Raw genomic sequence first — 23,973 nt, 5'->3', positions numbered from 1 at the left:
GTGTGAAAAACAGTCATCACTTTTTTCAATGCCGTTCTAACTGAACAGTCAGTAAGCAAACTGTTGTAAGTCAAGGACTACCTATAGGAGAAGGAAGGGAGTATTGGGTATGTTTGCTGCCTTAAGTTATATATAAAATAATAAAGGTGAGATTAAAAAAAAACTTAAATCAAAATCTAAATAAAAGTATCCTCCACCAACATTTAGGGAGGTGTTTTTCCATCTGGGAAAATGGGATAGGTCAGTGAGCCTTAAGGTTGAACTCCTATCTGGGAAGTATAGTCCAATTCATCTGACGGGCACAGGATTACATGTTGTACACTGCTGTAGTCTCCGGTCAAATTTTCTGAAAATTTTAAAATAGGCTAAAATGTGATTGGTCAAGGACCACAGTAAAAAAGGAAAAAAAAAATCACACACCCTCTAATATGGTCAATAGCTGTTCCACTAACTTAAGTTTTCTGACAAATTATTTTCTGTACCTGGTCGTAGTTGGCTACAATTTCTAGAAGTATTTCCACGTTATTTCTGATTTCCCCTCTACTTCAAGCCTTGTAGTTATGGATTATTTTGCGTGCATTAATTGCTAGTGAGATTATGCCTGTCTGAGGAATCATCTCCTCTGTCCTTTTCAAATGTCTCTGAGCTTTAAGCATTTGATGCTTTTTTTTTTTTAATGTTCCAAAATAGGTTCTGGACAAAAGATGCCATTCCAAAAGGCAATAAAGAGAGTGCGCATTCATGCAGCCATTTCTCTGAAAGCTCACAGAAAAGTCCCTTAATTATATAGCTCCCAAAAAACAATTGGCATACGTATACCACTTTGAGACTTAAATCTTCACCTGAGTGGTAATCCTCTCCACTTCCTGTTTTGCTCTTTTATGTTTGCACATTTGTATGTCTGCCCTGTAAACCTGCTCGAGCAAACAGCAGTGGCATAGGATTCCTTGATCAAGTGCCAAGGCAGGGCTCCTAGCCATCATGGCATCCCTACCCTGTGTCAGGTGGAGGCTTTTGGCCTCACTGAAGCAACACATGTTTCCAGAGCAGCTGCAAGCCCAGTCCCTTGGCTTCCTTCCTATCAAGAACATTCCTGTTTCTTGAACTTCCCACGCTAGGCAGCGATATCTGCCAAACTTGCCTCCCTCCAGCCACTCCCCAGAACAGAGCTGTGGCCTTGAGCCATGGTAATTCCCCACTTTAGTGTAGGCTGGAAGTGCAAAGGCAGGGAATTTAAGCATTATGGGTAGCCTGGACTTGCTTGCTGTTCCTAAGCCAGCTCATTTTTCTTTCCCATCCATGGCCCTTGGGGGTGCTCCGTTCCTTCCCTTTCCCTCTACTTAACTAGGGAATTCCCTGCTTCCTTTCCAGCTAGGGCTGCCAAATTGGAATTTGGCACCAGCTCTGGGGTCAAGACTAGGCCAAAAGGTTGAGGGTACAGGGTGAAGGGCCAAGAGAGGAACATGAATAGAGAAGCTGCTTTGGGAAGATGGGGCTTGCGTGGCTTCAAATCCCGGGCTGTATTTGCAGGGTGGAGCAAACAAGAGGCTGGTTCTTAGGAGCCTGGGTGCTAGAGTGGAGCAATTAGGGCTGAGAAGGATCGGAGATCCGAATGGGCAACCAGCCAGCCATGGCAGTTGGGACAAAGCCTTCAGAGTGCTAATTCACTTCCTGTTTACTCTGCCAGGAGGACACCTAGGAGAGCAATGCCAAAGTAATGTGAAGTCAGTCATTTAGATGTCAGAAGGTGACTCAGCCCACATGTCTCAAATTAATTCCTTGTAATTGTTGTCATTGGGAGTAGCTACCTCTCTCTTTGCTTCCCCTTTCTTATCTGGATTGATTGCAACTTAAGTACAATCAGCTGTTGTTTTTTCCTTTCTCTCAGTATCAAGCCACATATCCCTTCATTTGCCTTTCAACCTTCCAGATGGGATTAATCTTACTCCCATCTCATTCCACCAAGCCTGTCTGATGCGGCTACACAATGACCCTGAACAAAGAGAAAAAGTTTGGAACTAGAATCGTAGGCAGGTACAGGGGAACCTCGGGTCACGACCGTAATCCGTTCCAGGGCTACGGTCGCAACCCGATTTGGTTGCGACCAGAAGCACTATCAACTGTGCATACGTGGAACACCCCCCCCCCCCCAAAAAAAAGGCACCGAAGGGGAAATCTCCAAGGCAGGGAAAAGCGCCATGGCTGTGTTTGGTTGCCACCCAAAGATGTGTTTGTGACCCGAAGGAAGACTTTTCCAAAAATTCTGGTCGTCACCTGATTTGGTCGTGGACAGAAGCGTTCACGACCCGAGGTTGCACTGTACTAGTAATGAGAATGTTGAATCTTTTCACGTATGAGGAGCTTATGCAGCAGCTGCCAATAAGAACACAACTTTGAGTATGTCATGATTCAGTAAAAACACAGAAGGGCAAAATCTTACTTTTTTGTATCTTGAGTCACATACACAAACAACTCTTTGGTACTTCAAGTTGCAAAGACAGACTTGGAACCATGCGAGTCCTAGAAACAAGATTCGCAGTGATTATAGGAACTGGATTTCAGGATGCTACATAGCTCTGCACTTTTCCCCATGACCAGCAAAACCCGAAAACCTATGTAAAATAACAATATCCCTGAATAAATTATACAACATATGATCACATAAACATGTTCAATTTGCATGATCTACATAGGTCACTATCTTTGGATTCTATAGTGCAGAATTTTTCATTTCATTAATGCGCAGTGCTCCAAGGCTTTCAGTGGTCAAGATGAGATAACTTACCATTTCTCACAGTAACAATTCCCTTTGCTGCAAGTGCCTATCTTGTCCTCCTTCCCTTCAGCAACCTACTGTGCTCCTTATTTTTCCAGAATTCTCTACAATTCTTTCCCACCACATTTTCTGTAGGAAAAAAAATAAAAATGGATCGTATTCAGAAAAAGAAAAGGAAGTAAATAGCACAATGAGTATTCATCAATTGATGGGTTTCAGTGCTTTGGAATTAGGGGAAGTTTTAACACACATTCCAACGCTTCTTCTACAATCTCGGTTCCTCTAAGCTCTAATAACCATTCATGTCCGAACCTAAACTCCACCCCTCTCCAACCAACTCAGTGGAAATTCATTTCCCCCACCCTCCAAATACAGCAATCCTTCTGCTGTCGTGACTTGAGTGGTCTGAGCAAGCGCTGCCCTGCAGTCCCTGTGGCAATCTCTTTGCACGTAAAATGCCACCCAGCCCAGCTGAAAGAGGTGATTTGTCCCAAAGCCCCCTCTGTAGCTAGCAGAGTAATGAGTTGCAACAAAAGCAGCAGCCAGAAAGTTGCTGGAAGGCATGAGAAGTCCAGGAATGTCTCCTCCCTCTCAAGTAGAGCAGCCACGGGACATGTGGGAGGGATATACAATAATTATGCCATATTCTCCTCCCCCACAGAGAAATATGTAAAGGAGAGTTTGTTCAATGCTTGGTGATCTGTTTAGCCTCTTCTAAGCAGGAGAATTTAACACTGTGTGGCTGTCCCCTTAGAAACGTCTCCGTGTGAGCCTGCATATGCCTCTTACACAGAGGACGTGCTTTTCTTAAAAGATTAATTAATCTACTGGTCATTCTGGTAAGGGTCTACCATTTCAGAGCAGTGGTCTGCTTTAGTTTTGAGTCTCCACATGCCATAAGAAATCCTGGAAATCTATTAGTACTTGGGAAAGGGTTGGAATAGAGCAACATACAACCCACTTTGCTTGATGTTGTTTTTTAAATGCCCTCTCTAATTTTTATGTCCAATTTTCTGCAAAACAAACGGGAAAGCCGCCTCTTGTGGGGTCTTTTATCAAGCAAGGAGTAAATGTGCGCCTGTGCATACATGTTTAGTAACGCTGGCTATTCTTATATGTGTGGGGAGAAATTTGTTCTTTTTTTTTTTTTTCACGGCTATCACAAATCCATCTTCATCCAAGCTGCTTCCTGAGGAAGCAGTAAAATTCAATAGAAGCCAGATGTTTTGGCAGCGCATTCCTGCTGTGCCCTCTTGCTCCTGAGAGATGGGAGGAAGAGGGGTCAAGTTCTGTGTTTGAAAGTCAGAAGAAGTAAGAACCTTTGTGAATACCAAACCTTAAGACAGAGGCATCAAGGGAAAGGCACTAGGCCATAAAAAGTTACACCTGCCAACCCATTCCCTTCACATACTGTTCCACGTACAACCTTAAGGGAATACTGTTGCAGTAAGCGATATTCGCATTGTTTACAACAAAAAAACTCTCAGTTCCTGAGGATCAAGGCCAGAGTTTGCCTTATTGTTAGCAGAGTTAAGCAACTATCACAGGCCACAAATACTGGTGGGGCCACAGCCGCTTCCTCTAAGCTCTCTGGAGGCATGGAGCAGAACACGCCCTATCACCTGTCTTGAACTTTTAAACTGACCTGGAACTTCAGGTGTGATGGAAAATACCAGTTCAGTATGTACCACTCTAGTCTGTCTGTGCTTGTCTGGCTTATCCTATTAACTTTTGCCTCAGGCAATAACTTCTCTCAGGCTGGCTCTTATCAGGCAACTTCCAAGTTTCATCTTACAGTGGCGTTGTGCAAGGCGAATATATGTTAACATAATTTGGGATGGTCATGTTAAAGCCAAATGTATCCTTCTGACCAAAAATATATGGGCTGCTGATGTATGTGAAAGATTTAAGGATAAGTGAGAAGCAGCTAGAGGATGCATCCAGAAAGTAAGTGGGAGGTGAGCAGGATGCATAGATGGGCAGTTTGGCCAGAAATATTATTACCTACAAAAGTGATTTTTAGGTACCATATTTCCTCTGACAGTTTACCTAGAGCCCACCAGATTCCTTTCCCCATTCCTGACTGGCTCAGGAATTCTGGGAGTTGAAGTCCACAAGTCATAAGAGGGCCATAATTCCCCACCCAATCTAGAGAATGTCGTCATCATCACTGGAAAACTGATTGTAGGGTACCATCCATGGTAAACTTCCTCCAAAATGTTGTCCTATGCAGTTTTCTGGTATAAAGAGAGAAAATCTAGGAGATTCAGGTCTAGGACATCCAGGAGCCATTGGGCCCAGCTACTTCTCAGTTACCAAGAGGAGGGAAATATTAGGCCAAGTTATAGCTCATACAGTATTAGGTAATATTTATGGAAATATTTTTCATTTTTCTATAACCATATACTTTGATTCCAAATCTTGTGAGTATATAGTGCTCACCAAAGCTTAGTGTTTAGTATACACTCAGAACTATCTATAGTATAGCGGGAATATATTTCTTGAGCTTTTTATACCTTATATTTTCACAACAAAAAAAATCACAATCATATAGAGTGACAATGCAAAGGAGATGTAAACAATTATTACAAAGGGTATTTGTGACTATACTTTACAATGAAGAATAGTAAAGCAGATCCATTATCCAATTCTTAAATAAGATGGAGTAGTACGCTTTCACACTTACAATAACCATAACTTCCTTCCTTCATATTATTAATTGTTTCATTATCTTCTAAAATATAACATGTTTCTTTGCTGAACTTTTAGAAAGTTTTGCTTCAAACACCTGACTTCAGAAATAAATTAATGCACATATTTAATTGCAACTGTCTCCATTTTTACAATTAGTCCTGGGAAGGACTGTCATGTTTGACTCCTCTTTCTTCATTTAGAACTTACAATGCTCCTCACTGTGAGTTAAGCCAGTAAATGAAGAATGGAGGAGTCAAACGTGGCAACATTTTCCAAGGCCTAACTGTAAATGGAAAAAAGGGCAAGTCAAACAGATGCATTTATTTATTTCTGAAGAAGAGGCATTATTTGAGCCATTTGCAAAGTCCATCAGAGTAGAAAAAAATGGATTAGTTACAAAATAAAGTCATGATTTATAGCATATAGGAAGTGTTTATGCCTACTGTACTGTTATGCTGAAAACATATCATCTCACCTTTTGGGGATTTGTATTTTGTAGTCTGGATCTGCTTTATTGTTCTTCACTGTATGAACATTAGACTTTGGATGTTGACAGTCAGGGAGGTCAGTGTGTCTTTATGTGAAGTGATATCTCAGGAATGATCAGTCTATGCATAGACAAGGTGAAATATATCTAGTTGGAGGTAAAAGAGCACCATAATAATAATCATGGATACTGATCCCCACAACAATGAGACTCGGATCCAGAATATGTGTGAGTAAATATCTAATGTATACCCATAACATATCTATCAGATTGCTATGGTTGGCTGTAAATAGTGATCTAGCAGCCTAAAACATACAAGTTTAAATAAATGGAACTAAAAGAGATTAGGTCTTTTTACAGGTGTATGTTTGTTATGTTTGTTGGAGGCTGTTTCTATTTTAAAAAAAAGCTTAGATCCTGGGCTTGTATGCTTCTCAATAGCTCATCCAAAATGGATTTTCTTTCTCCAACTTGTGTATTCTTTTCCATTCATAGGTCTGTGAAAACCACCTTATCTCTACTGTGTACAGAATTGAGGGCCGAAGGGGAGCCCAAGAAGAAAAAACAGAAAATATCAGAAACAACTTACAGTGGCATCAAAAGTTCCCAGGTGTGTATACCTTAATATCTTTATCTTTCTGTCTACATTGCATTTGGAGAAGAAATAACTTGTTGCCTTTAGAAAACTAAGACTTTCCATGGCTTTAAAATCAATGTGATACTCACATCAGCTCTGAGGATTTAGGGTCCTAAGATGAACCAAAGCTGGATGGGCAGATGCTCTTTTGGTAGATGTGAGAGGAATATTCACCTCTTTTATATCTTATATTTTATGGCACACCTCTCCCCTGCTGTTTAGTAGGATGAGTTATGCTTATTTACCTTGCTTCAGAATTTGCATGGCTCAACTATTAAACAAATACAACTATAAAAATAACACTTGATCATAAGTTTCTCAGGAGGCTTAGGGAGCATTGGTCATTGTTTTCAAGTATTTTATTGCCCTTAAAAAAAGATTAACATTACTTGTTAGTATACAAAATAGAAACTAGGTGCGTGCAAATAAGACCATAAGGTCTTATTCTTGCCAACAAAGCAATTGGTATACAGTTCAGAATCTCATTGAGACAGCATTAAACAAGATTCAGTTATAGGCAGTATCCATGTTAGCCATTTAGCCAGTTAGCCATTTCTACTTTAGTGTTTTTTGCATTAGGTGTCCATTTTTATCTATTAGTTATAGGCAGCATCCAGTATCTTAGTGGGAGAGTCAGATAAGATTTTTCAATCCTTTCCAAGTTCCCGATTCTAATATAGATTTTCCTCCTCAGCAAGAGGGAAACAACAGGCAATAAGTATTACTGTGCCTTTTCTACCATTTTTGCTTTTGCTTTTTTTTTTTGCAGGAGAAGGTTCGTTGCAAGAAGAGCAGTTCGCAAAGCAAGTTGGCTTCCACAGTAGTACACAAGGCCTCTCACCTGAAGCAGAAAGTCAAAAGCAAAGTCTTGCCCACAAGCATTGGTCCCTTCCGACGGAAAGAGCCTATCCCTTGCACCCGTATCCAAAAGAAACTTTCTCGAACCAAGAGCTCCAAAGCAGCATCTCCCAAATACCCACAGCAGGATCTCACTCCCTTGGAGGCCAAGCCTAGCCCAGGAAATGCTGAAGCAGGTACGACTCCAGACCGAAGGTCTATGGAGATTCTCAATCATCCGGGTCATGGGTTGACTCAAAGGTGCGTTTCCAAAAGGCAACTGGACTTTCTTGCTTTTCCCCTTGAAAACGTTTCACTTCTCATCCGAGAAAAAGAAGCTCCTTGAACTGAAGAAGCTTCTTGGGTGAAAAGCAAAGGGGAAAAAAAAGAAAACCCAAGAAAGTCCAGCTGCCTTTTGGAAAAGCACCTTTGGGACATTCAGATTGAAGGGAAGGATCATTTGGCCACCTGGGAAGGAAAGTTGATAATGGGAAACAAGAGAATGCTATTCACAACCCTGCAGTTGTGAGCATGTTCTGCCCATTGCTGCTAAAAGTGGACCCGGGCCTTGGGACAAGTGGTGTTTACCTGCGTAGCAAAAGGGGGATTAGTGTCCAGTGGATATTTTCTGAGCTCCAGGCCAGTTAACAGGCCTCCCAGGTATTCATCTCTCCACCGTGCCACGGAGGAAGTGCAAGTACAATTAGCTTCTCCCAGGCCCATTCCCAGGCGAATCCACCCTTCTACAAAGCTCTGGTGAGGAGCTTGCCACATAGTATATTTCCTGCTGGCAGGCAGAGGAAGCTCTGAAATTTAAAAATAGCTGCACATGATGTCCTCTAGTGGGGCCAATGTCCGCTCTCATTTGACTGCAGGCTTATGGCTTCCCCTGAAGCTCCTGGGGCATCTTATCAGGAAAGCAGTGCTGAGACAGAAATCCTGCTTCCACTCCCCAAAGCCGAAAGAACAAAGACTCATTGTCAAAGGGGCAAGAATCAGGATATAAAAGCCAGGATTGGAAGAGGGGGGGGAGGTTTATAGGCAGTTCAGTTGGGAGGCTGACGTCGAAGGAGGGAATAGCTCGGCCAAAACATATTCAGAGTTCTTAGATTGTTGGCTGTTGTTGTTTTTTTAATAACCTTTATTCTGCTATTTGTACTCATCAAACCAGTACAACTTTACCAGATTCCTTACACGCCAGGGCTTGCAGCAATAACCAAAGCCAGTGAGTCCTAAGTGGGGCATTGATATGAGGGTAACACTACCTGCAGAGATTGATTTTGGAAAGCCTCGCTCCTTTTGATAGCTCTGTGTTAAGGTGTTAACCTTAGAAACAACGCAGTGATGGCTTTGGTTTTACCTTGATGGTGAAAATAAGTAGTTTGTGATATTGGAAGGATGAAGCAAAGTATTAGAATCCTCCTTGTCTTGAAGTGGCCCCCTTTCCCCCCCCCTCTTGCCTCAATTTGTCGTGACTCTGCTCCTCATTTACAGATGACAATCACCACAGAGACTATGAAAGTGATGATGGTGGTGGCGGCGGCGATGATAACTTGACGAGTGACAACAGCTCCCCCATGCATGTAACGGTGAACCCTCCTGTCATTGGCCCTTCTCCTTCTTCTGTGGTGAAAATGGAGGCAAATCAGAAGGCAAAGAAGAAAAAGGAGAGGCAAGGCTTGCTAGGTAATGAAATGAATTGAAATAAAGCTCTTTTTTGGTGAATTGCTGAATCTATCCGTGTTAATGAAGGGGGAGGGCAATGAAGCCTCGTGAACATCATGAAGAAATGGCTGAAATTATATCCAGCCCTTCCACCTACTATCATATAATTTTGTTTGATTTACACTTGAGCGTGGATGTAGTAAGATGGCAGTGAAAGGTCTTCCTGGAATCAACTGTCTCTAAGTTACACTGCATCCTTCCTTTCAGTTAAAGGGGCATTTGGGGTCTATAAAAGCCAGATTCTGCTATTATATTGCTGAGCCACAATTTGTAAAAAAAATAAAAATGGTAGCATTGGTTAATCTCACAAATTGCTAATTGATAAGACTCTACTCAAAATCGGTCTAATGATGTTAACACTTGCCTGAAGTGCAGTCTGCGTAAGCAAAATGAAACACTGGCTTATCCACTGAGGCATTTTTTTCCTGTTCTGCTTTGCCTATTTTTTTTTTCATTGCTATAATCTCTGGATCTACCTAGGGCCCTGTCGAATCCCCAGTCCTGAAGGCCAAGTGAAAATTAAGAGGCGGCCTGTGAAGCCAGGCTTAGGGAGGTTGGAAAAGGTGCCAGTATGCCGAGCGGGATCTTGTGAGACTTCTAGCAAGAAAAAACTAAAGAGTAAGACCAAGGAGTTTCACTGTGGACCTGGAACATCAAGCACCGCTGAGGGGCTCTTCTCCAGCAGCCAGGCCCGCTCATTTGCAAATCGAGACGATGCAGGAAAACTCAGCAGTGAACGTCTCAAGAAAGCCACACGCAAGAGCAAAGTACTGCAATCGGCCCTCAGAGTAAGCTGGGGCAGAAAAGGGGGCTGGATATGGTCCATAGTGGAGAAAGGAAAGGGTCGTTTTTTGCAGTTATAACTGTCAACGTAGCTGCACTGTAATATAAATATTTGTCCGCTGCATGTTGTGTTTGATTACTTTATCCTTATTTTCTTTGGGCAGAGAAAAAATGGAGCACTGACCCTCTCACCTCGCAATGCCAAGGCTATCCTCAGCAAGGGCAAGAAACTGTCTAAGGTTAAGAACAAGGTGGTCAGCAAGCAGGTAGGAAATGTGAAATACCTGCTGTGGTGCAGGTCTTGGATAGGTCAGATACAGCTGACCTTTTATTACCCACAATAAAGGAGGCAAAAAAGATGGTCTCTCTTCCTCAGGGCATTTTTCAGGCACCATTGTGTATTGGCACTGATGCAAACCATTTAAAAGAACTGAAAAGTAGTATTAAGATAGTCTGTAAAATGTTAGCAATTTCACCCCTGAAATCTCATGAGATTTCAATGCTCTTATCTGAAAACTTCTATCAATGGGTTACTGTGTGGTGTGTGGGTGCGTAAAATAATAGCCCACTTGTAGAAGTTTTCAGATTAGAATATGCATGTGGACGGGGCTCTGCAGAATCTTATGTGGAAGTGTCACTGGCACAGCATCCTGCTCCTTTTATTCCAAGCGAAGCTAAGCCCTTCAGTCAAAGGGCCAGAGTGATGCTATGGGCTAAGAATGAACTGAGGCTAGGAGAGACTTTCGTTTAATCCATTCCTGGCCTCTGCCAGTTTAACGTTAGCCTTGTGCATAAGAGGCATGCCTTTGTAAAACAAGGAAATCTATTTTGCTTTTCTGTGCAGTGCAAAGGCCGGGCAGTCAGTCGACTGATGGAGAGTTTTGCCATTGAGGATCATTTTGAGTTTGATGACAATAGCAGCTTCTCTGAAGAGGAGGAGATGCCCCCCGCTGGTACAGAGGAAGATATGATCTCTGGTAAGTCTCCGCACATACCATGACCAAAGAGTACTCTTGGGTGAAGCAGTTAACAAGGCCTAGTATAGTCCAGGTGAAAGAACTACTATTAGCCATTTAATGGAGTGGTCGAGAACAAAAATAAACAAGGATAATGATCAGAAGAAGCATTAGAGCTGGAATATAGTGGGAATGTGTAGCTCCTAAAGTGAACTCTGAGGGCAAGGTAGCTCAGAAAATTGAAGTGGGGTTGTGCAGATCAAAGCTGGACGGTGCAGTGTGTGCCACACTTCAGGCTTTAATTCTTCAAGCTTTGATCTCTGCCTGAAGTTTTCCAATATAAAAAAAAAAGTGAGGAAGAGAATTAACCGTGGATTCGTGCTTTGTCTTATGGCTGCAGCCCAGTCTTGTACCATCCTCAAAGAAGACCTTCAGGAGGGACTGCGTGTGCTTATCCCCAAAGAGGACAGTCTGCTCTACGCCGGCAGCGTGAAGAGTCTGCAGCCACCTGACATGTAAGGAGCTGATTCCTAAGCATAAATATGGACAAAGGACACCATAGTGAGATTTTTCAAGATCAGTAGGCTCCATTGCTGTTGATACTGTATAATGCATCCATTACTTAGAATTGTAAGCATTTCCTTTTTTTTGCATTCCAGGACCTTATCGCTTATTATCCCACATTTCTATATAAATGCAGTAACCGATTACAAGAAACCCAGATACTTCTTATGATAATAAACACAGAGGCAACTGCTGCAGTCATTCTGGTTCCTCATCTGCCAATAGAGTTAATTGGCGATCTCTGTCCTCTCCCAGATCAAATCCTGTGCCTTCTTCCTCCTCTTTCCATTAATCAGAATGAAAAATACATTTGCTCAAGATCCCATCTGGCTCCAAGGACTGAGTCTGGAAAGACTTGCATCCTGATTCCTCTTCCTTTTGGCTTTCTTATATGATCTTGGGCAAACTGTTGCCCTTGTTCATAAAAAAAGAAACTGTAGTATGCACGGACGCCAAAGCATTTTGCTGGGTCTAAAGTAGGATTCACGGAAAGTATTCCAACACAATTCTCGGGCTGGGTTTTTTATCTGTAAGTAAATCCTACTGAATTCTGTGAAACTCAGGACAAAGAGCATGAGTAAATATATATGAAATTGTTTGTTATCCCTATTTAGTGATCTTATTCATAGGGTTGGGAAATGGGAGTTACAATTCAGCACATCTGGAGAGTAGAGTAGTGTAATATTTCTTTCTTAAATTTTAAACATTTACACAGTGGCACAGTGATTAGAGTGCAGTACTGCAGACCACTTCTGCTGACTGCCGGCTGACTGCAATTTGGCAGTTCGAATTTCACCAACCTCAAGGTTGACTCAGCCTTCCATCCTTCTGAGGTGGGTAAAATTAGGACCCAGATTGTGGGGAGCGATAGGCTGACTCTGTAAACCACTTAGAGATGGCTGTAAAGCACTGTGAAGGAGTATATTAGTCTTAAGTTATTGCTATTGCTACACTATGATTTGGGACCTAATAGTCAGGACCATGCACTTCCATAATTACTGTTCTAGTTCAAAAGGGAGGACTCTTGCCAACCAAGAATTGAGCTTCTTGTTTTTAAATAACTATTGAAATTAACCAAGCTAGCTTCTTCGCTATCCCTTAAGATCATCATCTGTGTAAATGCTTGTCACTTATTTGTTCCACAGCTACAGCATTGTCATTGAGGGAGAGCGAGGGAATAGGCAGAGAATCTATTCCCAAGAGCAGCTGTTGCAGGAGGCGGTAAGTCTCAGGAGATCAGAGCCTGTGATTAATCAGGCTGGCTGCGGGCATGAGCAGGGGGAGAGAAGCTGGACTCTCAGGAGTAATACCTCTAGGACTTACCTGAGGGATAAGGAGCAGGAAGTGTGGCTTTTTTTTTTTTTTTTTTGCAAATGTGCATAGATTTGTTACACCGAATATTTCTAGTAAGCTTGCTAATTAAATGACCCTAACTGGGACCAGAATTTCCAGGACTAGAAGGGGGGTCATTAAGTGAAACATCATGTGACTATGCTGCTTAGTAGCAGCAGCAGCTCTTGTTACGACTGTTAGTCAAAGACTTCACACTTCTGCCTTGCATGAAGTGCCAGCTTCACCCTCTGCCTTCTCCCTGGTTTGGCCCAGAGAGTTCCCTTCGGCAAACAAGGGTCCACCACCCTGCTGCGGCTGCCTCCAACTCCCCCCCCCCCCCTGTCTATCTACCCCCCCCCCCCCAAATCTCTGCTCTTTTGGCCATCCTCCACCACTGCCACCTGCCCTATCTGATTTCGGCCAAGGCTGCTGATGGCCTTTTGCAATGCTTCACAGAGATATCAGAGAGGGTCAGCAGCTGCCCTGGTTGATTGTATCTCCTCAAAAGATATAGAAGATGGTAAAGTAGATTGAGGATAGCAGGGAGAATCAGGGTAAGCAGTGGGGTGCACGGTGACCAAAAGGGCAGAAATGTGGAGAGATACGTAGGGTAAGAGGAGTTGAAGGATCACTACCTTTTGTTCAGTGCATTGTAATTTCAAATGGTGACTAAACAAATGATCATTAAGTGAAGATTACCTGTAATAAGAGAACTGGGATGGTCATGCCTTCTGGGTAGTAGGGATTTAGGTAGGTTGAAAAAAAAAATGAGAAGAATACAACTATATGATGTACATTCAGATGAATCAAGTTGGTCTAATTGACCTGTCTTCTAGAAATGATCCTCCACAGCTGGTGGGGGCAATCATGGGGCCTAGGTGGTTTGTAGTCATGTCCAATATCTTGAATGTCTGTGGAGATTCTTAATTATCCAGGTTATGGTTGTCCCAAAGGTGCTTTTCCAAAAGGCAACTGGACTTTCTTGGTTGTTGTTGTTTTTTCCTTTGAAAATGTTTTTGCTTCTCAGAACTGAAGAAACTTCTTCGATGAGAAGCAAAACATTTTCAAAGAAAAAAAAAACAAGAAAGTCCAGTTGTCTTTTGAAAGAGCACCTCTGGGACATCCAGAGTTTCTGGGGAATGGGACATTTATGCACACTTCTGTGTATTCACTTGTGAATCATACTGCGCATATAGAGAGAGCGAAGCAGGCCTCTCATTTCCCAGGTGCATCCTTTGAGAAGACAATCCGATATAGTCAAATGCCAAGAAGTTCTGCACAGAGCACATCAACCCATTGTATAAAATAAAACATAAATACCAAGACCACAAGCTTGGTTCTAAATACTCTTAATTAATATTTATCCCAATGAAATATCTGGAAAACATAGAGTTTGAAGAACAAGAAGCCTTCTTGCTAGAAAAATAGGATGCACTCAATGATATCTTGGGAAAAGGCAAAAGTGAAAGTAGTTGTTTGATGATCATGAGAGAAGAGCAGGTGCCAAAGGAAGGCAAAAAATCACTGCAATCTGTAATTTTCCTTGGTTGAGCTAAAGCTAAATTGTCACCATAACTGCATGATGAAACAAAATAAACTAGGCTTGGTACTGGATAGTCTCTTCAGTGTCTTTAAGAACGTGGTGATCTAATCGTGCCCTTTGTTTTTCTCCAGGTTCTAGATGTACAGCCACAGTCAAGTCGCAGCCTTCCACCTGGCACACGAGTCTGTGCTTATTGGAGCCAGAAGTCTCGCTGCCTTTATCCAGGCAATGTCATTCGAGGTGAGCAAGCTGGTAAATAATGATCTCATAATGGGGAATAAGTGGAAGTATGCTGTAGGTAACCAAATCAATGGGTCAGATCATCTTCGGTGCCTACAGAGAAGCTGGCCTGGAAGGTAACATGGCTTCTGCCCACAGGGTCTTCAAGTGATGAAGAGGAAGATGCAGAATCAGTGTTGGTAGAATTTGATGATGGAGACACTGGCCACATTGCATTGTCTAATATCCGCATGTTGCCACCAGACTTCAAAATCCAGTGTAAGTGTGCTTGAATGGATTAATGCTTGAATTACAATTGTCATGCTTTGCTAGTCCTCATGAACCCGTCTACTAGTGATTCCATATGATAGTATTTTGCTGGGAGCCTTCAAAAATTAACTGAAATATTGCTGAATTATTCTAAGAGCCATTCTATGGGCACAAAATGTGCCTGACTTTCTATGCAGTGGGATGGGAAGGATCTTGCCTATCTCAGATGCGGAAATCTCATGTGGATATCAGCAAAAGTACAAGTAACCCTTGACTTACAACCACTATTGGGACCACAAAGTTTATTATTAAGCAGTCCGGATGTTAAGTGAGGCATCATGTTATCCCACCAGATTTTATGCTACATCATAGGACCATGACTACTCACCTCCCCAGCTGGCTTCCCCGCGGACTTTGCATATTAAAAGCCAGGTGGGAAGATAGCAAAAGGTGATAACGTGACCCCCTCCAGGACAATGCAATCATTATAAATGTGAACCGGTTGCCAGGTAGCCAGATTGCAATCACACAATTGCAGGGACACTGCGATAGTCATAAGAACTAATCAGAAGTCATCTTTTTAAGTGTCACAACAACTTTGAACAGTCACTACGTGACCGGTTGTAAATCAAGGACTACCTGTAGACGGCTTGGGAGCAGTTTCAAGAGCAATGTTGGTATTTATCTGGTGCAGCAGCAGAACTCAAGTAGCAGCTTAATAACTGACAAATATAGCTATTATAGCATTAATCTTTTGTAGCTTCACAGAATATTTTGCCGGCATCTAGGCTAGAGAGACGCATACGCTTAAAAGTAGAAGTCAGGGGGAAGTGAAATCTTAACTGAGATGAGACAATGATCTTTCGTCTGAATCTGCCCGTGACGCTTCTGCCTTTATCCTTCTATAGGCACAGAGCCTTCTCCTGCATTATTAGTGTCCACCTCCTGCCGTCGTAACAAAAGGTCTTCCAGTGATGTTCCCCATTCCAGCGAATCAGCACCAAGCCTTTGTGCTGAGGGATGTGAAGTCTCTGAGTCAACCAAAAGCACAAGTAAGAAGATGATCAGCAAGGAGAAGACTGGTAAGTCAGTCCCTTTTGCATTTCTTTCAAGAGTTTTATTATCCCACCTTAACCTGCCAGAAGCCCGTGAACTTAAATTCAGTTTAGAATATGATTTGCTCAAAATTATACTTGAGAATCATGGCTGGTCACAGGCTGAATTTTTATATTCATTTTAAATTTGGGTAATTGTCTTTTAAATGTCTATATTCAGTTTCCGGCCTACGGAGATGACAAAAAATAACATCTCTGATTCAAAGTAAACCTTCAAAATAAATCCTCAGTCATTCAAAAAGAAGAGAAGTGAAAAATATAATGTAAAAATGAATTGCCAGGCACACTTCAACTTTCCATTATGTATGCATGTGTATAACATTATACATTGATTGAGACAAACAAAAAAGACAGGACTACAGCCCTAAATTACAGTATTATTAAATAATCAGAATAGAACATTAGCAAAAACATAATTTTTTAACAATGAAATAGAAAGGTCACAATAAGCTGCAGTATTATAAAATATACACACGTTGGTGGCTCTCAGGTTTAAGGTTTTATTTAGTATGCCGCAAGGACTTGATGGGCAAATGTCTAAAGAAAACATAGGCAAGGAAATTAAAGCTATAATTACAGAAGGTCTACATCACATTTAAGGGAAAATAATCAATTACAAGGAAGACAATATTTACGCCAGTCCCTGTAAATTGTTCACTAGCACCTCTATTTTTCAAATTACAACAGCCTTGAACCAACCTCCTTTGATAACTGCTCACAATCATTCCTTCGCCTTCTGATAATCGCTATGTCAGTAGCTGCTGCTCTATACATTTTCACTGATTTCAACTTGGATTCAGGGATCATGTATCAGATTTGATAACATACCAGTGTACCAGTCAGACTTGGCTAATGGTTCATATCATTAAGAGAAAGTGAAATCCATTTAAAGTGAAGGTAATACATCCTGTGTTGGCCACAACATATCCTAGGGAATTGAATAATCTGTAGAATTCTTGGTTTAAATAGTTACTTCACTACCTAGGTCTGTCTGTCTGTCTGTCTCTCTCTCTTTCTCTCTCTCTCTTTCTGTGTCACACATACGCATGCATACATGCACACTCTCTCTTTCTGGAAATGTAACATATTTTGTTTCAAAATGGAATTTGAAAGGTCAGGGACATCAAGGGCTTGACCTGGGAGAAAAAGAAGGAGTTAGGATCAGACCTAAGAACTTCTGGGCTCCCCCTTCTGCAATCTGTTTCTCTAGTTCTAAACATGAAGGAAGCTGTTTAGGAAAGGCCATGTGCAGATTTGAACCAGTTCCATAGCACAGGGGACAGCCTCCACCAGTACTTTTCTAACTCTGTCCTTTCCCTGCAGGTAAACCTGACATGCTGCATTCAAGTTCAAAAGCCCAGCCCGGAGACCACTTCTTGAGTCGTCGTAGCAACTCTCTGCTGAGTTGGACGACTGTGACCCAGAACAAGCGCAAGGCCTCCAGCAAGGGCACAGCCATGCGGCAAAACCTCTTCCAGCTCAATGGGAGCAGCAAAAAGCTGCGGGCCAAAGAAGTGCTCTTCCCTGTGCACAGTGTTGCTGCCCCCATCTTTGGTAATGGCTTTGGCTCTGACTCTTTCAGCCGCATTGCCAACTCGTACTCTGCTTTTGGGAGCTCTGGCCTGATCCTGCCCTGTGCTCAGAAGCTTTTGCGTGCCAAGAAAGTTGAGCGGTTGGACACTGAGCTGGGCAAGGCTGGGCGCAGGAAAGTTGGTGGCGAGTACCTGGTCAAGCTGGATCACGAGGGGGTGACGTCCCCCAAAAACAAAAACTGCAAAGCCTTACTGATGAGCGACAAGGACTTTGGGTCCCTGTCTGGCCACGGCTACGTTCACCCAGCCTTGGGGATCAAAGAGAAGAAGAGCACGCTGCCTATGGGGCTGGCGTTGCGCAAATACACTGGTCAAACTGAGTATGGGCTGCACTGTGACAGCGATTGTCACAGCTCTTATTCAGACATGGACGAAGACGAGGTGGATGATCTGACAGGCAGCGTCCCCTCCCGCTTTCTGACACGGCTTTCAGTCTCCTCCTCGTCTTCTGGATCGTCCACCTCCTCCAGTTCTGGATCTGGCTCCACGTCTAGCCTCTGCTCATCCGACAACGAGGACTCTTCCTACAGCTCTGACGACGAGGACTCCACGCTCCTTGTGCAGACCTGTCTCACCCACCCAGTTCCAGCCTTGCTGGCTCAGTCTGAAGCCCTGCGCTCAAAGAGCAGCACCTTGCAGAGGTGTTTTGGTGCTGGGGCCAAGAGCAAGCTCAGGCGCAAAGAAACTCTGAGCTTCTCTAAAGCCAAAGAGTTCTCCCGCCGGCAACGGCTGCCCTCGGTGGAAAACCGGCCAAAGATCTCTGCTTTTCTGCCAGCACGCCAGCTCTGGAAATGGTCTGGGAACCCCACTCAGGTATGGAAAACGTCAGGATTCTGCCTAGCGAGTCTGGACTACATAATAATGCAAGCTGAGGGAAGTGGCTTAAATTTGCTTTGCTTGCTAGGGAAAATGATACGGTTGAAGGTAGTAGTTCTGGAAGGTTTTTGGCCTGAACTCTTGGGACAGGGCTAGAAGGAAATGCTTGGAAGGAAGTGATTCATGCATTTGGTTATTGATCCCAGTCACTCGGTGATTTTTGAAAGGAGGAGAGGCTAAACTTGGGAAGCTTCCTCCCAGCTTCAAACTATCTTCCTGTTGCTGATCAGAAAGGAAAGACCAATTTCCCTTTCTCTAGTTGTTGACAAAAGAACTGTGAATTCCTGTTTTCACATTGTTTTAGTTGAAATGCTCATGCCGCACTTTGCCGCAGTCTTCAGCATACTTGTTCAGAAAGATGTCCCACTAAAAATGAGCAAACTTGCTTATTCTATAAATGTTTGGGCTGTGCATTGTGCTGAGCTCATGTGCAAAAAGGCACGTGGTGCTCATATCTACATTCCTTTAAAGCAGCTGCACAATTCCCCAGAATTGCTCAGCATCCAAGATACAAATGAGTATCTGCGTGCAGCTGTTCTGTACCTCTTTTGAGCAGAAAACAACCCCAGAAGTTCTTCCTTCAGCTATAATCGCCAGTTTAATGGAAACCTTTACGGAGTTGGAGAAAACCTTTTTCAGACCATGATTTTATGGCTTTTCCTGAAGCCTTTAAAAAGGAAATCATAGTTAATGGGCACTTCCAGGCTTGTCTGTTCACTCACTGCATGCAAAAAGGAATAAAGCTATGTGCAGGAGAGCAAAGGGTCTCCCTATTTTGACATATTTAACCAAGCAGGGATTGTTCTAACAAGATCTGTGGCTTACCAGCTGATAATCGGCAGCCTTCCCTGTTTTAAATAGGAAATTTCTAATACTGGCCACATTCTGCAAATGTGCTACCAGTGCAAGATGGTAAAGGGTTTTTATTTCCCCAACTAACAGCCTCCCCTGAATCATTTTTTTCTCCAGAGCGGAGGCTGTTTGTTGCAGTTGTACCTGGCTGGGGCAGACGCAGTGGGCTCTCCTTCTGGCTCTTTCGGACAGCCGAAGCATGGCCATTTCCCGTGAGGTGCCAGACACGCTCTAGGAGGCTTATTCCTGGGCTGCACTCCATGTCAGTAAATCCCCTTAGGACAGCAGTACAGGATGTATAAGGCATTTGCCAACCCCATTTGTGTTTCCTTGGTTATCCTCTCTCGGGCCTCCTCAAGCAAAAGCATTGTGGAGGGGGGGGTGTCTCCTGGTAGCAGAGCCTGGTTTTGCTATAGTTAAGCTCAATTGCTGTCTCGAGGCTCCCCTTTAGAGGGCTTTGTTTCCATGGCAACCCACAGACTCCCTCGAGGATCTCTTCCAAAGGCCTCGCAGCCAAGAGGCAGGGGGCATCCCGGGTGTCACGCAGGCCACTGCTTACCCTGCTTCTGCATGCTCTATCCCCTGTCCTACAGCGCCGTGGCATGAAGGGGAAAGCACGGAAGTTGTTCTACAAAGCAATTGTACGGGGCAAGGAGACTCTGCGCATTGGCGACTGTGCGGTTTTCCTGTCAGCCGGCCGACCCCATCTGCCCTACATTGGCCGCATTGAAAGCATGTGGGAGTCCTGGGGCAGCAACATGGTGGTCAAAGTAAAATGGTTCTACCATCCCGAGGAGACGAAGCTGGGCAAGCGACATAGCGATGGCAAGGTGAGGGGAAAAAAACCTTCAAATGGAGCAGAGCGGGGCAAACAGGAATGTCCTCCCTGGTGCTGGATCAAAAGGCATAATGAGCTGGAGCAGAACAAATATCAGGACCTCCAGAGAGATCACTGGACGACTGGCAGTAATTAGGCTTTCTTTAATGACTACAGCAGGGTTTCCTTATAGAATCTTCCTCTTAAATGATGTGGTTGATCTATGACCATTCAAATGGACACTTCTGCTTTCATTAGTAAATCATCCCTTGATATGCTTTAGTTAGCGGAATTAGTAATTTGTCTCGGCCACAATTCCCTCCCTGTCCACTTCTTTACTTTGGTTGATTTTGTGACATATGTAAAAAGGAAGTGGCTCTTATAAGGCTAGCCCTGCCTATGTTACAGGAGTGCAAAAAGGAACTATAGAAGACATCTCTTTAGGGGGAATGAATCTGTCATCTCTTCCTCAGTAGCAGCACGTCTAAGTTTACTGTACTACGCTTTTAGTTGTGTATATTTGAGAGTAACTCACTTTAAGTTCAGTTGGAACTAAGTATATCGAGCTAGCCCTTCAGGATTTATTGCCTTTCCCTTTGTTCCATGTTTCACATACTGCAACATTACAATTTTACAAGGGAAAAGCCAGGAGCCAGCCAGCAAACACCAGCATTCTCAGATAACATTGGTAAACTCTCCCAGCTCCACACATGCACATAGATGTACACTAAAATCAATTGGATTTTCTGGCTTACTTGGTCAGTGCTTTCAACTGGGACATAACCAAGAAAAGATTTGGGAACCATTTTCATATCACTCTGCAAATTCTCTTATAAGGGAAATTTGCAGTGTTTGGAATTTTATAACACAAAACAAATTTGAGGAGGAAATGAGCCGAGAATATGATTGTGCTTGGAGTGGAAACAAGGGAGAAAGAGAAGTTTTCCTCTATCATAATACTAAAAACCTGAGATTATCTTACAAATTAAAAATAGTGGCAGGTTCAGGCCTCGCCCCACCCCCCACTCCAAAAGACACCCCAAAATAAGGAACTTCTGATAAGAGTCCTGCAATATTTGTTCCTTATTCCTTAGTACATGGGCAAATGATAAAAAATACTGCTATAAGTTAGTGTGACAGACATCATTTGAGGTGAAAAAACCAAATAATGGAGACTATCACTGTCTACCAGCCATGCTAGTTTGGCAGTATGGAGACAGCTTGCTTTTGAAGACCAGTTTTGAGGGAACAAGGGCCTGAGAAGAGTTTTGCTTTCATGCTCTATAGCCAAATACCAGTAGGTACCTAATTGACCACTGTGAGAATAGAAGGGTGGACCTAACAGACCTTATCCAACAAGTCTGTTATTCTATTTGTGTAGAGAATTGCCACCCGGCTGGTTAATTGCTGTCTTTGCAGAGGATTTTTGTCCCTTAAAAGTGGAAGCCAATTTATCTCTATAGTCCTTCATACGTCTTTCTGACCTTTCTGCAGAATGCGCTGTACCAGTCGTGCCATGAGGATGAGAATGATGTCCAGACCATCTCTCACAAGTGCCAGGTGGTTGAACGTGAACATTACGAGCAGCTGACCCGGAGCAAGAAATACCAGGATCGGCAAGATCTCTACTACCTGGCAGGAAGTTACGACCCCACTACAGGACGGCTTGTGACTGCAGATGGTGTGCCTGTCCTGTGCTGAAACTGTGGGACACAACCACTGCTCTAGGGCCAGAAAATGGCTAGAGGGGAGGGCAAAAGGGCCAAGGGACAGTGGAAGGGGCCAGTCTCCTTATACGGTTGGCAGTTGCATGCAAGGCCCGGAAATATGCAAGGTGCCCGGCTTTGCCATGCCGGGGTTGCAGGCTGATCCCGGCTCCCCACACGGTTCTGTACAGAGTTGAATCCAAGCCATACTTTCCCTAGTACCTCTGACTGTTTGCCGCAGGCCAAACACAAATCAGGTTACCGCTCTATTTATTTTATGTGTAAATAATGTATTTCTGATGGGAAGTTTTATGGAAAAGGAACAAACCAGACAAAAAGGCAGGTTTGGGGAGGAGGGGAGGGAGGGGAAGGGTGGATGGGTTTGTGTTCAATGCACTGTTTTCCCTCCAGCTTAGCTGGGGGGTGCGGACGCCAGGCAAGTGTGTAAATATAAAAGGGGGGCACTTGAACGATGTGGCAGTGGAGTCTCCAAAAGGCTGTGCTGACCTCACAGGACTGTGTACTATAGACTTGCCTCACTCTTTCTCTCCTACCATTTTTTTATTATTATTATTATTGTTATTATTATTAATTATTGTTATTCTAATGATAAATATTCTGACAATGTCTGCGGATGTTAATATGCTCCTGTTAAAGAGAAGATTATATATATTATTATAAAATCAGGATCTTGCATTCTGGTCTCCATCTGGGGGATGGGAAATAGATTCAGCTTGATTTATGGCCTTAGTTCCGTGATGCAGATCACGCTATGCATGCAGGAAAATCTCAGTTCGATCCACAGCATTTCTGACTTTGACTGGAGGAGGATTCTGACTGAAAACCTGGAAAGCCACTATCATATGTCAGCAGGGCTGAGTTAGATGGACCAATGGTCTCTGACTCAGTACAAGCAAACTTCCTATCTTCTGTGGACAGAAACCACTTGACCCGTCACATATAACAACAATTTAATTAAAAGAATCTTTCCTGGGAAGGCCCTGCTGAGGGGTGTCTGAATGGGAAATAGACATTCTCACAAATATCAACTAGTATGAGCAAATCTAATTGATTACAATGGGAGTTTTGCATGAGTTTTTTCCCCCCATTAGAATGCGGCTATTATGCACTAGTTTACTAGACACTGTCTGTCTCCCTGTGGGACAGAATTACATACAACCAATATATATGCCATCCTACATTATGAGGCTGAGTGCAAATGCACTTACTTGTGACAAATGGTTTTCTCCCACTCCAGGCAAGTCATCTGTTCAAAGTTGGTTCAAAATTAAGCTTGCCTGAACACAAGTTGTGGCACCCGTAACAGGAATGTCTGATACAGTCTGTTCCTGCACTTGGATGACACCTCTAAACAATCCTGGATCAGTAGTTTCAGGGGGAGGAGGCGGTAGCTGTGAACACTTAGGTTTACGTCAAGCAAGCTATATAATAAAAGATGAGCAATATGATTCTCCAGATGTTGAACTCCAACTCCCATCATCTTAGTTGGCAAGGTGAGTTATAAAGATTGATAGGAGTTCTATGATCCAATAATAGCCAGGAGGCACACACTGTCCATTCTTATAATGCATAATATTCAGGTCATAGATATCACAGAAAAATTCATTATCTATTCCATGAGCATTCCTTGCAGCATATTGGATTAGTAAATTGAATGCATAACTCATAATGCTTTAATAATTTTCCTATTTCTGTGTGGAGCTTTAAATATATACCACTAAATCCAAATCAAATAATTCTGTTCCTCTACAAATATGTAACTCATCCCTTATACATAGATCTATGAGAAATTGCAACCTGAACTATTACTTTTGAACAATAAGTGAAATGTACTAGCAAACAAACAAATGTACTAGAACAGGGATCCCCAACCCCTGGGCCGTTGTGGCCCACTACTGAGCCGTGGCCTATTCGCAACCAGGTTGCACAAGTAATGGGCTGGTGCATACACATGTATGTGTATCTTGACTTCACAAGTCAACCTGCATGTGTATGTGTGTGCAGAGCAGCTTGCTACTTGCACAAGTTGAGCAGCGCATGCGTACACGCCAGTTCCCCTCTCCCCACGGGCCACCAAGCCCCAAAGGTTGGGGACTACTGTACTAGAGTAAGTTTTCTTCAGTTTAACTTTTATCTCCTGGGAGAGGAGTACCCAAAAGTAAATCTGTTTA

At 43.1% G+C, this 23,973-nt stretch overlaps 1 protein-coding gene across 8 annotated transcripts in view; it reads left to right on the top strand.

The window, feature by feature from the left end:
* BAHCC1 (BAH domain and coiled-coil containing 1) overlaps positions 1-22,468 on the top strand; it is a 128,322-nt gene extending 105,854 nt beyond the window's left edge. For all 8 annotated transcript variants that reach the window (XM_087956005.1, XM_087956007.1, XM_087956006.1 and 5 more), the window contains 14 exons: positions 6,453-6,567; positions 7,364-7,628; positions 8,926-9,117; positions 9,637-9,944; positions 10,104-10,205; positions 10,784-10,916; positions 11,296-11,410; positions 12,605-12,680; positions 14,466-14,574; positions 14,713-14,832; positions 15,732-15,905; positions 17,262-18,343; positions 19,852-20,088; positions 21,570-22,468. In XM_087956005.1, coding sequence (XP_087812131.1) covers positions 6,453-6,567; positions 7,364-7,628; positions 8,926-9,117; positions 9,637-9,944; positions 10,104-10,205; positions 10,784-10,916; positions 11,296-11,410; positions 12,605-12,680; positions 14,466-14,574; positions 14,713-14,832; positions 15,732-15,905; positions 17,262-18,343; positions 19,852-20,088; positions 21,570-21,776 — 3,235 coding nt within the window. In that variant the 3' untranslated portion in view covers positions 21,777-22,468. The remainder of the gene's footprint in view (positions 1-6,452; positions 6,568-7,363; positions 7,629-8,925; positions 9,118-9,636; positions 9,945-10,103; positions 10,206-10,783; positions 10,917-11,295; positions 11,411-12,604; positions 12,681-14,465; positions 14,575-14,712; positions 14,833-15,731; positions 15,906-17,261; positions 18,344-19,851; positions 20,089-21,569) is intronic.
* Positions 22,469-23,973: the final 1,505 nt, after the last annotated feature.

This window comes from Notechis scutatus, chromosome 2, assembly GCF_049901735.1.
Source record: "Notechis scutatus isolate UNSWTSFEM ecotype Mainland chromosome 2, rNotScu1.2, whole genome shotgun sequence".
NCBI classification, from domain to species: Eukaryota; Metazoa; Chordata; class Lepidosauria; order Squamata; family Elapidae; genus Notechis; species Notechis scutatus.
The sequence above is the reverse complement of the archived record's forward strand: the minus strand, read 5'-3'. Positions and strand labels throughout refer to the sequence as shown.